At 36.8% G+C, this 16,182-nt stretch overlaps 1 protein-coding gene across 1 annotated transcript in view; it reads right to left on the bottom strand.

Annotated features, from left to right (window-relative positions):
* The window catches only part of VEGFC (vascular endothelial growth factor C), a 104,616-nt gene that overhangs the window by 16,133 nt on the left and 72,301 nt on the right, over positions 1-16,182 (bottom strand). The window contains exon 4 of the mRNA XM_038560496.1: positions 3,551-3,702. Coding sequence (XP_038416424.1) covers positions 3,551-3,702 — 152 coding nt within the window. The remainder of the gene's footprint in view (positions 1-3,550; positions 3,703-16,182) is intronic.

Genomic DNA, 16,182 nt, shown 5'->3' with positions numbered 1-16,182 from the left:
GGGACACTATCATCTGTAAGGGAGTAAAAATTGAGTGCTGGGGAGAAGTCTTAGATCTTCCAATGGGTTTTTGGCTCTCCAAAACCCAACCATAGCTTTTGAATCCGCATTTAATTTCTATTGGGTTTTATGGGCTATCATGTGAGTAGCACTGGCATTAAGGATATCCAAAGCATATGAAAGATAGAGGCTATAAAATTATAGTGAATAGAGGGCTGTCACTAAAGGACTTTCTCTGGACCAAGTGCTCAATCTCAAAGTCATAGAGTGACAGGTAGGTGCCTGGTAGCTGCCTGGTGGGTGCTGCTTACGCTTGATCCCTGGTGCTTTGGTGTGTGATGTGAGCTTTGGGAATTAAGTAAAAATAGTTTATATTTTATTATTTAATTTTACAGAAGCTACCAAATCCATTAGAATATGTCAAATGCTGAGAAGAAAGAAGTGGTGACACTATTTAAATGAATATCTAGCAGCTGTAGAAGTTACAAGTTGTTTTCTCATATGAAGCAAAAGTTAAGTTCTCTAAAAGATTTTACAGAAACTATTTAAAAACTTATCTTCCTTTTTTTTTTGGAAAAATAAGAGTGGAATGTCTCTTCTTTAAAAATATGTTTATGTGGTTATATATTTATATTAATTGGTACTTTCCATATGGAATTTGATTACCACTAAATAAGTTACCTTAAAAGTGTCTTAGCAAATACGGTAGTTATAAAATTATATTCAATGTTAACAGCTTTTACATTTTTAATGTAACTTTTAACTATAATATTTTTGTCATTTTTAATCCATTGCATTACTTTCTGTATGTAAAAAGCCCCAATATAAGTAGGTTTATGGTATTAAGATTTTATGGGGGAGGCCATAAGGGAAAAGGTCTATAAAAGGATCCTTAGGGGGTGATAATGAAAAAAGGGCTGGATAGCACTGCAGTAAAGGAAAGTGTTCTAAAATAATATTTTGTTTTACCTTTATAGTTCCATATGATTTTAACTACATATAAAGTTACATATTTATTTACTTTACATCTATACACTAGATATGCTATACACATATTATATAAACATAGATCTTGCACCTGCACAGACCCAAGTGCATACTGACTTTGAATATGAGGTGCATTTCTTATTGTAGATAGTGGTAAAAAATACTGAAAAACACAGATGAATGAATCAGATATGAATCTCAATGGTAATAATAAGTCTCTTTACTGACTCTCTCTTACACACCAGGTACTGTGCTAAGCATTCAGTATTTCATGCATTCCTCTTTACATCTTTGTGCTTTTACATATAAGCAAACTGAAGTTCAGACACATGGAATACCCAACCTTAAACACTGACTTAGTGGCAAACCTGAATTTATGCTTAGACCTGGCTCATTGAAAGGCACAGGCTCTTTTTGCTCTTTTTGTCTGTTCTTGCCTTTGATTGTGTATATAGTACAGCAGTTATATGAATAAATAATGGTAAAAATCTGGGGAAAACATGCAATTCCTACAAAATGCTGTGGAGAAATAAGTTATTTTATCTAACAAGCACTGGTTGGTCAGTGGTGTATTGTTTGGCCTCAACACTGGAGTTATTAGCTGCTTCATCTGTAAAATAAGGCTAATAACTACCACCAACTTCATAAGTGCTTTTGGGACAGGTTAAATGAAACAGTGAATGTAAAGGGCTGAAAGTATAATAACGGCTCAATAATTTTCAAGCCTGATTATAAGCTGTATATAGAGGAGGATATGAATCTACCTGTACCTGAAATGGACACAGTCTGGTTGTACATGCCACATTTATAGACCCCGACAAATTCATGCAAAGAGAAAGCAAATACAGTGATTGCTGTGGGCATTCAAGAAGCAAAGATAGCAGCAGTATTTGGACAGGATAAATGCCAGTCAGAGACCTTTACATGCACTCTGAGAAGTGGAGAGGGCTTAGGAAGGCAGAAAAGAAGGGGAACTTATTTTAAGCCAGGGCCAGAATAGAAAGAAGATACAGAGCAGGAAATGAGCTTGGTGTTCAGGGAATGAGACTTTATAAAACCCACACTTGGTGAGAAATGAGAAGCAAGACAAGAATGGAAGGTTAGTCACAGAATGAGGAGTTGACAAATTTGCATTCAGTTCTTTGAGTAGCTGAAAGCCACCAACAGTTTCTGGTCAGATGAATGAAGTGGTACCTTTTAGAGCTTACATGTGACATCATGCAGGAGCTGGAGAGAGATCTGATACTAAAAAACTGATCTGAATGCCATGACATGAGATCAGTCATACATGCAAGATGGAGTGGACGAGGATGCCAGTGATGGAAATGAGATACACACTGGGGCAGATCTCTCCTGTCCACCCCCCAAAATCAATAGTGTTGTGGTTGTGACACAAGGGAAAAAAAGTAACAAATAACAACCATGTGATTTCAAGGTCTCAAAGAATATGAGAGCCAAGTGTTATGAATAATGTAGAAATAAACAGAATTATAAATCTTTAATTTTTGTACCTATTTTATCTAATATAATTATAAACACAGCAATATGAGAGATTTAGATGTAATATTTTCAATCAACCTGAAACCTAACTCTGGGAACGGCATGGGGATAATGGCTGGAGCCCTCAGCATGGATGAGCTGCCACAGGTGGTAGGGATAGGAGCTGTGTGAGTAAACTTGCACTTACAATTTGGGGGGTACTTGTACCACTATGCAGCAGTGTCAGTTTACTCACAGATGCTGGTAAGGCCTTTTTGTTCCCACATTCGGGACAGACTTCACTCAAATTAGGTTATCCTTAGTTTTTGCCATAACTGCTTTACTTAGTTGGCAGAGAGGAGGCCTCATTTTTCCTGAGACACAAAAAAAACCTATCCACAGAGTCAATACCTGATGCTCTGTCTAGGTCCTCCTGTGTGACCCAGTGCAGCATCTGCTGCCATTTACCAGACTAAAAAATATGAGAAAGGAACTTGAATAGCAAATGTTACTTTGAATGTTAGTATGAAATAATAGCAAAAATTCTGTCAAGTAATTCATCAATATTTCAGTATTCACTCCTTGCTGCAACAACAAATATTAACAGAGAAAAAAATAAGTGAGATTGAAGAAAGGCAACTGAATGCTAACAGATGTAAAATAATTTTTTAAATGTTTTTGTTTTGGACCAAAAATCTTACTGAGGCTTAAATGTTTTTAGCTGTAACATCACCTATGACTTTGCACACTTGATTTCAGGGATGTCAGATTAGGCTAAATCACTGATAATATGAAGAGTGGTGAGATGTGTGTCCTTCCACAGAAATACTTGTTTTATATTATTATATATTGTCATATATTATATATTACTTATATTATGAATTACTACTACAGGGCTTTCCTGTTTCAGTCTAATTTTATTTTCGTGGTGCAAATAATTAATGTCTTCTTTTGTATTTGGTGCAGTATGTTATAGCAAACATCACAAAAATTCTCTTAATAAACTGTGTTTACTTGAAAATAATTTTATATTAGTAGATGAAGAAAAAAAAAGATTTAAAAAAAAGATTTAATTCATACTCACTGTGGTAGTGTTGCTGGCAGGGAACGTCTAATAATGGAATGAACTTGTCTGTAAACGTCCAGTTTAGACATGCATCGGCAGGAAGTGTGATTGGCAAAACTGATTGTTACTGGTTTGGGGCCTTGAGAGAGAGGCACTGTAATTTCAAACAACTACAGAGAAGGGACAAAGAGAAGAAAAAATTATATCAATGCGAGAAAGCACTTATGGTAAATGTTGGCATCCAAAAAGAGTGAGATTAATTCTTTGTGATGAGGCCGTGCTGCATAATGTATGCAAGGATGCAAAAGTTTTTTATGATTACATCGCAAAAACTGTTTTGCTTCTAATCTGTATCCTTTATCAGAATAATAAATAGTCCATATGTTTATCTCATATCACTCTTATAAAGCATATTACAATTTTGATAACCAGCTAATGATTACAGACCAGAGACACAACAGACCACCATGTTCAGGGAAAAAGAATATTTTTCAGAGTCCTAGATTATTCCAAGGGTTACTAAAAAGTCACACAGATATAAATATCTTTGTGATATAAGAGTAAAGAGCTATTGGCCACACAACCTAGAAGTGTTTGGTTAAGTCCTATTCTATGTAAACTGAATACAGAGACTTAAAATTGATTTTTATTCCAAATTAAATTTCTACCTCAAAGTAGTTTTACATTTGTCCAAGATAGCTTATGAGTTTCTTATGTTTGAAAGAAAAATAAACACATTCATCACTGAATAGAGGTTTGTTTCTGCTATTTTGACAAAGGTATTATGAAAGTAATAAGCTTAAAATACAGTAGGACATTATGCATGTTTGTGGGTTAGAGTCTCAAGATTTAAAGTCTTATTCTGAATGCCTTGTCTATAGGGGACTTTAATTCTCCTCTTCCTTCTTCAAAGTCAACATTTTAAACTGAATATACAAATAAATTAGTAATTAAGAAAACTAAGTGGATTTACATTCCCAAGGTTCTTAAAATCTAAATTATCAATAATAATGGTAAAAGTGAAATCCTGGCCATTACTTGCTTGATAAGATCAGTTTGTTGTCCAAAAACTGTAGCTGAACTGCTCTGATGTTATTTGGTGCCTTTTAGGCAATCTGAGCACAGTTAAAAATGATGATAAACTTCAGACCCTTGTGATTTGGCCCGTCACTATAATTTCATGCCAACACCTAAAGATCATTGAAAATCTTTAGGAAATTGTATTAGTTGCTAATTTAGTCCTACAGGAGATCCAAGGAAATGAATTTTGAATAATGAAACAGAGATACCTAAATTATAAAATGTACATTTTCTTCATTTGAAAGGTATTCATATATATTCATTGAAAAATTCAGCAACTTAGCATATGTCCCTTAGGAAGAATAGGTGCAGGGTCACACCCTGACAGGGCATTTTTAATAGCAACCCCATTTGTAATTTGTATGAACTTGAAAGAGTCATTTAATTTATCTAAGCTATAAATTTCTTTAAAATTCAGTAAACTGAGGAATCATGTGACCCATTGCTCATGGGACTTTATAAAAATTACACAAGCTAATGACTATGAGTGTGATATGCATACCGATTGCCAGAACGATGTGTTCTTATTTGAATACATTCTCAAGATTCTGGATCTTCTCCAGAATACTATCCATGCTACCTAGATAATCTCAGCATATTCCGATACTACGACTTTGACCAGTGTCTTCCCTAGAAGGACATTTGTTTATGCAGTTTGGGGGAAACTTCCTATTGGACAAAATGTCACTGATAGAAATCCTTTGCACTAGGTAAAAATATTTTAAGAGAGAGAATTCTGCAGGGTCTAAATATACTGCATTTTATCTACTTCTTAGGACGTTTCAGGACCCTACATTAAAAACCAGTGTAAGAGAAGAAACATAAAGTGGTTTAGAAAATAAGCAATATTTAATAAATTGCTTATTTGATTTTTGTATGTATAAAATTTGACCATTATTTAAACCCTATATTAGTAGAAATGATAGGAAGATGTACAGATCTGCTTATAAAATCCTAAGAATTTATGTCTAATAGGCATTTAGATTTGTGTCTAGAGCTTAGGCAAGCCATTTAAAAGCCAACGATATTAAAGCTGTAGTTGAAGTCTTGGACATTACTTGGAGATTACTTGGCGAGATCATTTTGAATGAAAAGAAGAAATGTCTCATAATAGAAACCCGGAGAACAGGTACACTTAAGGAGTGAAAAAAAAGGCAAATGAAGTAGTAAATATGTCTGGGAAGAAGAAAGATGTGAAGACAGAGAACCAAGAGGGGTTTATTGTTAAACCAAAAGAAGCCAAAGGAAAGAGGAGAGCTTCAGAAAGGTGTCTGTGGGTATGGGTGTGATGTCCCGGAGAAATAAAGTGTAAGGATAGAGTGGGAACAAATGGGTACCAAAAGCTGCCCTAGGTGATCTGGGGGGCCAGGCTATGAGATAGGAGCAGTAGGGCTTGGGTGGGGGGCAGGGGCAGGAAGGGATGGAGAGGCAGTGAGGGGGAACAGTCTCCAGCCACTGCTTGGGGTGGGGGTGGAGGTGTTAATGTCCACAATCAGGACCTGCCTGTGAGGACCACAATCAGGACCTGCCTGTATACTTAGGAACTGGGGCTTTGAAGAACGTTGTAATGAGATGAGAACACTTAAGTGAACATCACGAAAGCATCTTCCTGAAAATAAGCCTGACTCTATTTTCAAAGGGTGGAAGAGATTTGTATCCGTGAACACATGGACTAAAGGGATAAAGGGACAAGAAAAGAGGCACTAAAAAAATCACTATTTAGAAAACTATTCTTTCCTCTAAGTTGAACTCATTCATAAGCATGAAAACTATGCTCACTCAGTTAAGTGTCTGCTTTGGGCTCAAGTCATGATCCCAGGGTTCTGGGATTGAGCCCTGCATCAGGCTCCCTCCTCAGCAGGGAGTCTGCTTCTCCTTCTCCCTCTGCCTTTTCCCCTCTAATTCTCTCTATCTAATAAATAAATTCTTTAAAAAATCCTGCAGTTCAATATGAGAAAAATTTACTAATAGTATAAATAAAACCCCAACACTTTAACTACTGATGTTTCATTTCTCTTATTTAAGTCTAGGTAGGCAATTGACCAGCTGAAATCAGTTAATTTGATCAAAAGGATTCAATAAGCTGAAAATTTAAAGCAAAGGAAAAAAAAAAAAAAAAACAACCCAAAACTTTCCTTCTCTTGAAATGCATCTTCCACCTCCAAATTTTTACCTGAATTTTTCATCTAGTTTCTTTAATTCTCTGCTTGACTGTGTCAGCGGGGACAAAATTCAAGGATCCAGAGAAAGATGCCTTGACCAATAATAAACGTAGAAAGGTTCTTGGTAATCAATTTGTCTTCCTCTATTAACTTCTACCAACTACCAACCTCTATAATCTATCAACTTCAGAAAAATGAGGAGAGGGCAGCCCCGGTGGCACAGCGGTTTAGCGCCGCCTGCAGCCGAGGGCATGATCCTGGAGTCCCAGGATCCAGTCCCACGTCAGGCTCTCTGCATGGAGCCTGCTTCTCCCTCTGCCTGTGTCTCTGCCTCTCTCTCTCTCTCTCTCTCTCTCTGCATCTCTATGAATAAATAAATAAAATCTAAAAAAAAAAAAAAGGAGAAATGAGGAGAGTGTGCCATATGTGTGTGTATTAGGGCACAATTGTACCTATTGTGGCTCTTTTGAAGGGGACTCTTCCATTTTCCAATATCTTTCTGTACTGGTCTTAGGTGTGTATATTGATTGACTTTTCTCACTTAGGACTGTAAGGTTTCTACTAACTTTTTAATAAGTATGATAAATTCTGTTTTCTTCCTTACAGACCAATTTGTGAATTTTGAATTACTTATATTACTAAGAATGTCCACAGACCTTTTTTCCTAATCAGATAGTATATGCTTAGAAAATGTAAACTTTTTTGAACTAAAAATAGTAATAATTTGAATCACCATATAAACTCACAAGACGCCCCCTGCAAATAAATAAACTTTCCAAATTAACCAGCAATTTCCCTCCTTTACTAGAGATAGAAGAATAAACCAGAGCAGAGTCTTAGAAACAAGTATTTGAGTTCTGCACCTGCAGTTTACTACTTCTATGACTGGGAAGAATGATCTAATTGCCTTTTGCCTCTCTTCTGTTATCTATAAAATAGGGATAATAATGGTGTGATTTCCTAGTGGAGTTCTTTGGATGATGATTCTCCTTCAAAATGGAGTTGAATCTTCATTTGAGGAATTATAACATTTCTGCTTAAATTTTTACCTTCTTTAGTTTTCAGTAACTATTTATTGAGTACCTATGAGATACAGAGCTCCAAGCACCTGCTAGCTTCTCAAAATAACAGTCATCAATCAATGACCCTTGCCTCATGCAACTCTCTGTCCCTCCCTCTCTCATACATATATGCACACACATACATACATGCATGCATGTACATATCTATAAAGATACTATGTTAGAATTTTTGAAATATCAAATAGTTCAACAAATTCTCTTAACATGCCTGCATTTTAACTCTCAAGAAATCTGTGCTTGCCATTATAGAAAGATCTGAACCAACATAGTAACTATAACTTTTCCTCAAGAGTCAAGTTCTATCCATGCACATCACTATTGAAACAATAAATAAATTATTTATATTTTAATAAAACAGGAATGCTTATACTAAACTGTTTTGTGTCTTCATGTGTGCACAGTAGTATTTTCTATTTTAGAATTAAGCTCATAGAGTGTAATGTTCATGTATTATGCTCAGCATTAGCTAATAATTCCATGTATATGTGTGCCCAGTCAGTACTAATTGAGGATGATGACATTTATTCTTTGATATTCTAAACATGATGATTTTCCTAAAACAGTTTTATGCTATCAAGTGAACTGTTCTTGAACAATACACGATAATAGCTTGTACCTAATTTAGGATCTAAGTAGTAATAAAGTTCGTAATGGAGACTGATGGTACACTCTCTGCACATGCCTGTTAGAACAGTTGTTGGTTTTGATGATCAAAAGGTTTATATAAAGATGGCATTTAAACAAGCTTGAACGGGGGGGGGGGGGGGAGTAGAAAAAAATGTGTATTCTACAAAATTGCAATAAATAAGAGGAAACCAAGCATTTCCAAATGAGAGGTTACCAGTTGTTTGTTACCTACTGGAATTCCTTAATAAGAATATCTAAATAGTCGATTCTCACCAACAAGAATGGACTTCGAATAAAGCCATCTTTTCAAACAATAGATTGTTTACACCAGCATAGCAACAGTTGTAAAGCAACAATTCCTACTTCTACTTATCTTGCAGGCTATTCAAGAAAAAGGTGTAGAACTTCCTTACTGACGAGATCCTGGATTACAGTTTAGTATTACATTCAAAAGGAATGTTTGTGTGGGAACAATCATCAAAAAAAAAAAAAAAAAAAAAATGGCCTCCCTTTACAGCACCTTTATTACACCCTGAAATATAACCAGTTTCTCTTTATAGCATATCTCATTGCCATATTTAATTTAAATAATCCAACTTTGAGTCATCAATTAAGTATATAATTAAGTATAGAAGCACTTTATAGCTTCTGGAAAGTATGGTTAATAATTGCAAAATGAGAGAGAGGAACTATGTGGCATTTAAAGAAACAACCCCTAAAAATTGAAAAAGGTGAAAATTAAAGGTCCACTGACGGCTTCTCAAGTGAGCATACAACACGTGGCTCACTCTCAAGGGCCTACAGAACTGAAATCAGATCTGGGAAGAACACAGGATAGCAGATCCTACCGGATGTGCTTTTGTACTTACTTAATTTTCACATGTTGTTATACGTGAAATGCATACACAATGCTATAATTAAAAACTCCAATTCGGGAGTTTTAGAAATACTGAATAAAATTTGTGCACAGGATCAATACTTGGAGTTGGAAGAAAGGAGTATTTTTAGCAGATGCATTTTGTTTTTCTTAAGGCAAATGTTCTTCCTAAACTTCTGATAACTGGTATTTTCCCCTCACATCTGGATAAAACCTGATTTCCCACAACTGTGTTTGCCAGATATTAATTAGCTAAAGATTTCAAACAAATCACATTCTGCTTGTTGAGTACATATGAGTGTAATCTTTCAGACTGCTGCAGTGCAAAATAATACCTCTAAGTTTCATTCTATAGTTGTACATTTTACTTAGGTTTAAATATATTCTGCTATAGAAGGAAAATTTTGTGAAGCACTCAGGTCAACTCAGATATAATCTGGCATGTTTTTGCTAATATATGCTTTTATTATTTCTTTATAATAAAGAATAGACTGGCTTATTTTTTGGAATGGCAACACAGAATTTTAAATACTGCTGTGCATGTCCATCAGAATGAGCTAGAAGAGACCCAGCTCCCACACTGAGCCAAGTCCTTCAGCTGGCACTCATGGACACAGCAAAGAAGCTGTGTTTTCTTCAGCTCCAACCCCAAGATTTCTACGGAAGCCCCATGGGCTTGGTATTTTTTTCTTTCTCATTCCTATCTCCAGTAAACCTACATAAGGTAAATACTAACATTTAAATAACTTTTTAGTCCAAATGTTTGGCTCAAAAGCAGAGGACTTCCTTCTGCTTCTACTTGAGTCATCAAATAATTTATCTTTTGCAAAATTCGCTTTCTACTTTTTGGTTCTATCTCTTAAATATACAACTTCTCATAAGAAAATATACTGAAAGCATATGTTTATGAAAGAGGTCAAAAAGACACCCAATCTACTTCTTAGAAGCAGATAGCTAAGAGGACTTTGAAGCAGTTGTGACCTATTAGTTCACTTTGGAATGCTTAGTGCATATGGTTTCACTTTTCAACTAATGGCTGGCTTCCTCACACATTCTGGTAACCTGCCCTTCATTGAGCCCCATAAAAAAATTCTAGGAAGTTTTTATAAAAAAAACTTGGGTTTTAAATTACTTAAGGTACATTGTCCTTAAAATTTATATGATTCTAGTTGGTGACTTTTGTTGCTAAAATATATGTCTGGAACTCCTTTAACAAGACAAAAACTCTTTTTTTTTCTTCCCTTCAGAAAATACAGCGGTAAGAAACTTCCTTTTATGTTTGAAAGAGATCATCACATGCTCCCATTTATAGTACATTGAAAATATAATAAAAAATACACTTTGAAAAGGTATTGCTTAGGTATAAGCTTTTACAAGTTGCAATATTAGCAAAAATGTTAAATACATGTTAAAATACTGCCTTTGGGAGTTTCATAACTCACTGTCCTTGATACGCATTTTCATAAACCCTTGCATTTCTTTTTCACAACACTCAGACTACTTTTATAACTTGATAAATGTTGATTGACTTTCCCCACTAAAATCTAAGCTCCATTATTGCAGGACCCGTACATCACCGTATACTCACTATATAGCAGAGTACAAAGCACAATATAGTAGGTGCTTCATCACACTTGCTTAATTGAATATAAATTAAAATAATTGCTTTTATGATTAAAAACAATCTGAGTGGATTCTTCGGGTGGGAGAGGGGGTGTGATATTAAGAAATCAAAAGGAGAAATGGATGGGACTATCAATGATTCAATGTTGGATTTCCCTTAGCATTGGCTTTTGCTCTTCTCTCCTGACATGTGAACAATCTAGCTAGTGACAAGTACACCAGGGTTCAAACAGCATTTATCAATATGATGTTTCCTCTCAAATCTATAGCTAAGGATCCAGTCACTGCTGTAGAATTTTAGAATCACATGCCCTATCTTCTGGCACGTCCACCTAAATATCACTCAGATTTTTCAAAATCAACAAATTCATGACTACCCTTGACTCTAAATCCGTTCCCTTTTCTTTATTCAATTTAGTGCCTAGTGTTTACTATGTGCCAATAACTGTGCTATGCTCCAGGGAAATACCCAAACCCAGTCTCTGCTTTCATGGATTTTAGAGCTTAGAGACTAAACAGTCTGACAGATGAGGTAAGGAGGCTAAACTATGGGCAATAGAGAATGCTATGGAGCATACAACAGGATGCCCGAGAGGTGAATTCATATCTAGAACGAAAGATGAGCAGAAATTAGCTAGATGAGCAGGAATATCAGGACAGTATGTAAGGAGATGGTTCAGACACAGAGTATTGTAGTGACTCCGAGGTAAGAGATATTGTCATAATTTAAGAAGTAAATGAATTTGGATCCTTGTGGAAAGTAGTTTTGGGGAAAAGCAGTGACAACTGAGGCTGCAGAGTTAGGTGGCAGCCAGATCACAGGGCCTAAGTAAACCATGTTGAAGGATGTCACCTAAAAGGAGAGTGCCGCCCCAAATATTTAACAGCTTATAAAGTTTGCATTGATCCATCAGAACCCATGCTAGCCTGGGCAGAAACTGACTTATCATTTAGAGAAGAAAAAACCTCAGTGGTATAATGTAGCCAAATGGATCGGAGGGAAGTAAGAGTGGAGATACAGGACCAGTCACTAGGCTGGCCCAGGTGATTGATGAATGCGGCCTATATCAAATGAGATCAGCAAGATGAAGACAATGGATGGATTCTAGCCATGTTTGGAAGGGAGATTTAACTGGAATTGTTGATTGGGTTTTGAGTGAAAGGAAGAATAACTTGGATTAACCAACAAGATGAGTGGTGTCATTTACTAAGAGAATACCGGAAGGAGACAAATGTTTAGTTACTTGCTCTTCTATCTGTGTGGCTGGGGTGGTGCACGTGAACCATGACCTATGAGAATGGAAGCCAAGTCACAGCCTTGAGTATGGGAACCACGAGAGAAATCTGAGCTGGAGATGAGGATTTGGGTAATCCTCACGAAAATCAAAACAGTGCTAATGAAGACACGTAGAGAGAGTCTGTGGAGTCAGAAAAGGCATGCTGGGACAGCATACTGAGACCTGAGTACCTTATGTTCAGTTCACTTCAAATTTTTAATTCAAACTCTGCTAATCTTTAGAAAACTGAAGTGCTAAGATGAAACTACTCTGCTGTTCTAAGGATACATATAATGAAAAACACTACCGCTTCGCAGATCAAAATTTGCAAGAATTGTGATTATTGTACATGTCATGCCTATCAAAACAAAACTTGAAAACAACACAAACCGACAACAAGAAACCGGACCTCGAAAATTTTATAGGTAAATTCTGATTTGTTGTATGAGCAGATGACTGGGAGGAAGTGGGCAAAATGAAAGATTTCAACATCATAAATCTGTTATAAAAGTCATCCTAAATTCCCTGAAGGCTGGCTGTGAAAGAGGATGCAATTCAGGGAGAATGGATTCCATATAATCTAGACTTGATTTTCTTAGAGAAAAAATATCCTATGTGAGGATACCAGACCACATTCCGTTTCACCTACACATACCTTACACTTAGCACTAAATACTCTTCTTAGCTTGGAAGCCTTTTACTTTCTGAAGCCTGCAACCTTCTGAGGCTTCCACCTGACAGAGAAGTTTGTGTGCTGTTTAGAATACACTCTTACCCTTGAATAAATGCTCTCACTCGGGCACCTGTTAGGTCAACACGGACCTAATCAGGCCACTATAGGGAATACGCATGCAGTCGTCACAGAAAAACTGCCAATGGTGAACAGAAGACTCCGTTCATTCATTTTGTTTACTAACAATGATTTTCTGCTGAGTTCAGATTTTACCTAAGGCATTCCTAGTATCTCTTTGGCACACGTGTAAAGTAAGTGTGTATTCAGTAAGACAATAGTAAGAGGAAGAGAATGAAGGGTGACTTTTACTCATATCAGCTATGAATGGGAAAAGAAGGGGAGCATTTTCTCTTTCATTTGTTCAAGAACAAACCTTTTTAAAAGATGGATCTGAAATTTATAGCATACAACTTTGGTTAGGCAATCAGATCCATTTATTTAAAAATTACACAAGTGAGTTAATCAGCTATATTATTATTAGCCTTCAAGGCAGTAGTTTTAATTCTTTTTTTAATTTATTTATGATAGTCACAGAGAGAGAGAGAGAGAGAGAGAGAGAGAGAGAGAGGCAGAGACACAGGCAGAGGGAGAAGCAGGCTCCATGCACCGGGAGCCCGATGTGGGATTCGATCCCGGGTCTCCAGGATCGCGCCCTGGGCCAAAGGCAGGCGCCAAACCGCTGCGCCACCCAGGGATCCCCAAGGCAGTAGTTTTAAAATCTGCTTCAGTGAGTAAGGACTAGGATAAGGACACCCCCTCACAGTGGTGGGGTAAGCACTGGAGATGTGTCCATATCTTCATTATTTTTCTGGTGAGAGGGTCTTGTTTTTATTTTATTTTTTAAAATATTTTATTTACTTATTCATGAGAGACAGAGAGAGAGACAGGCAGAGGGAGAAGCAGGCTCCATGCAGGGAGCCTGATACGGTACTCAATCCCGGGTCTCCAGGATCACGCCCTGGGCCGAAGGCAGGCGCTAAACCGCTGAGCCACCCAGGAATCCCAGGGTCTCGTTTTTAATGTGCTTCCAAAAGGGAATGTTGTTAATTCTGTGGCAGACACTCAGGGAACCGATGAACAACACAGATCTGTTCTTGGCTTTATGGAGGAGATGGACATTAATCAAATAATAATGACTATATTGTTATAAACTGTGATTATAAGCTGTAGTAAGCGCTATGAAAGAAAAGTATGGGAAACGATTAAGCATTTTAAAGAAATACAAGATCCAACCAGGGAGGTTAGAAAAATCTCCAAGGACTTCTTGAGCCACGTGATTGACACTCAAAGAAGTGGTACCTCAGCAGGGAGGAGGCTAACAGGTGAGGGTGACTTAAAGATGGGAGTAAAATTGTAGGGCTGGAGGGGAGGGTGGTTCCCAGGGACTCAAGGAAGCCTAGCGCATTAAGAAGAACAAACTTAAGATAAGGGACACCTATGTCAGATGATGTTGTGGAGATGGGCAGACACTGAGGTCTGTGATGAAGATTCTGGTCTTATTCTAAGAGCAGTGGGAGATCATTGGAGAGTCTTCATGCTGGAGACTGACACCACCAGATTTTATTTTATTTTATTTATTTATTTTATTTTATCTTATTTTATTTTATTTTATTATTTTTAAAAGATGTTATTTATTTATTCATCACACACACACACACACACACACACACACACACACACAGACTGAGGGAGAAGCAGGCTCCATGCAGGGAGCCTGATGTGGGACTTGATCCCTGGACCCCGGGATCACAAGTGAAGACAGACTGGGCTGAAGACAGATGCTCAACTGCTGAAGACAGACGCTCAACTGCTGAGCCACCCAGGCATCCCAGATTTGTATTTTAAAAATATCACATTTGGGGGCAATTAAGAGAATGCATGGGGATGAGGGACAATGGAAGGAAGAGAGCAGAGGGCATGGCTTTTTATTAACTGGAAAGAGATGAAAGGCGACTACAGTGATGGTGGTAGACATGGGGACTCAAGATACTTAGGGGATAAATAAACACTTGACTTGGGGACAGGCTGGATGTCCCCTGAGAAGGGAAATGTCAGGGACGACCCCTGTGTTTCTGACTCGAGATGGTGTCACATGTCAAGAGGGAAAACCACAAGGTTAGGGTATTATTTGGGCTGAGTGCGGTGCTAGGGATGGAAAGTTCGTCTAAGAAATGATTACTGCACAAAACATTTGAGCATCCATATCTAAAGAAAATATATTTTGAAATACGTAATTTATATACTAAAATAATAACTATTACACCTTAGAGCAGGAGACATTTTTTAAGATTTTATTTATTTATTCATGAGAGAGAGAGAGAGAGAGAGAGAGAGAGAGAGAGAGAGGCAGAGACACAGGCAGAGGGAGAAGCAGGCTCCATGCAGGGAGCCTGATGTGGGACTTGATCCCCAGTCTCCAGGATCACGCCCTGGACTAAAGGCCGTGCTAAATTGCTGAGCCACCCGGGCTGCCCCAGGAGACATTTTTTAAAGAAAATTCATCTTAAAACATCTTTTTCTATCAACAAGGCATAATAGAAGAATCCGAAGAAGAAATTAGTAGTGAAAAACAGCTTTACATATTGTCAACTGGCAACTGATTTTCACCAAGAAAATAAATTAACTCTAAAAAGACAGGAATTTCAAGAATTGAACCAACAGAACAAAATCCCAATGCTAAAACAGTTACTACTCAACTTTATACTTTCACAATATGAGCACTTTGAAAATAAAGTTTCATCTAGCAGCCAAATCCAGTAACGCATTTTTGAAATGATAAATAATGAGGCCTTAGAAGATACATTTTATTTGGTGAAATAATTCTTCAAGATCTGTCTTTGGAGGCTATTTCATACATCTCATGTTTAAGACAGATATATAGCCTTTTGGTCTTTGGAAAATGCAAATGATATATCTAGACCTTTTGAGGATCAACTAAACTGATACTGATTTAAGTCAAATCCATAATAATAATATAATCCAGGATACATATCATATTGCTTAATCAAAACATTTAAAAACATATGCTATTAAAGGCATTCTACACATGTAATTTCCTCAATCACTCACATTTATTTTCTCAAACTTAAAAAAAAATGACATTTCGAGAAACTTAGAGGGCCAAAAATCCTTTCATGGAATTTGGTTTAGATATAAAAGCAGCAACATTTTTAATAGTAACTTCTTTTT

Source organism: Canis lupus, chromosome 16, assembly GCF_011100685.1.
Source record: "Canis lupus familiaris isolate Mischka breed German Shepherd chromosome 16, alternate assembly UU_Cfam_GSD_1.0, whole genome shotgun sequence".
Lineage (NCBI taxonomy): Eukaryota > Metazoa > Chordata > Mammalia > Carnivora > Canidae > Canis > Canis lupus.
The sequence above is the reverse complement of the archived record's forward strand: the minus strand, read 5'-3'. Positions and strand labels throughout refer to the sequence as shown.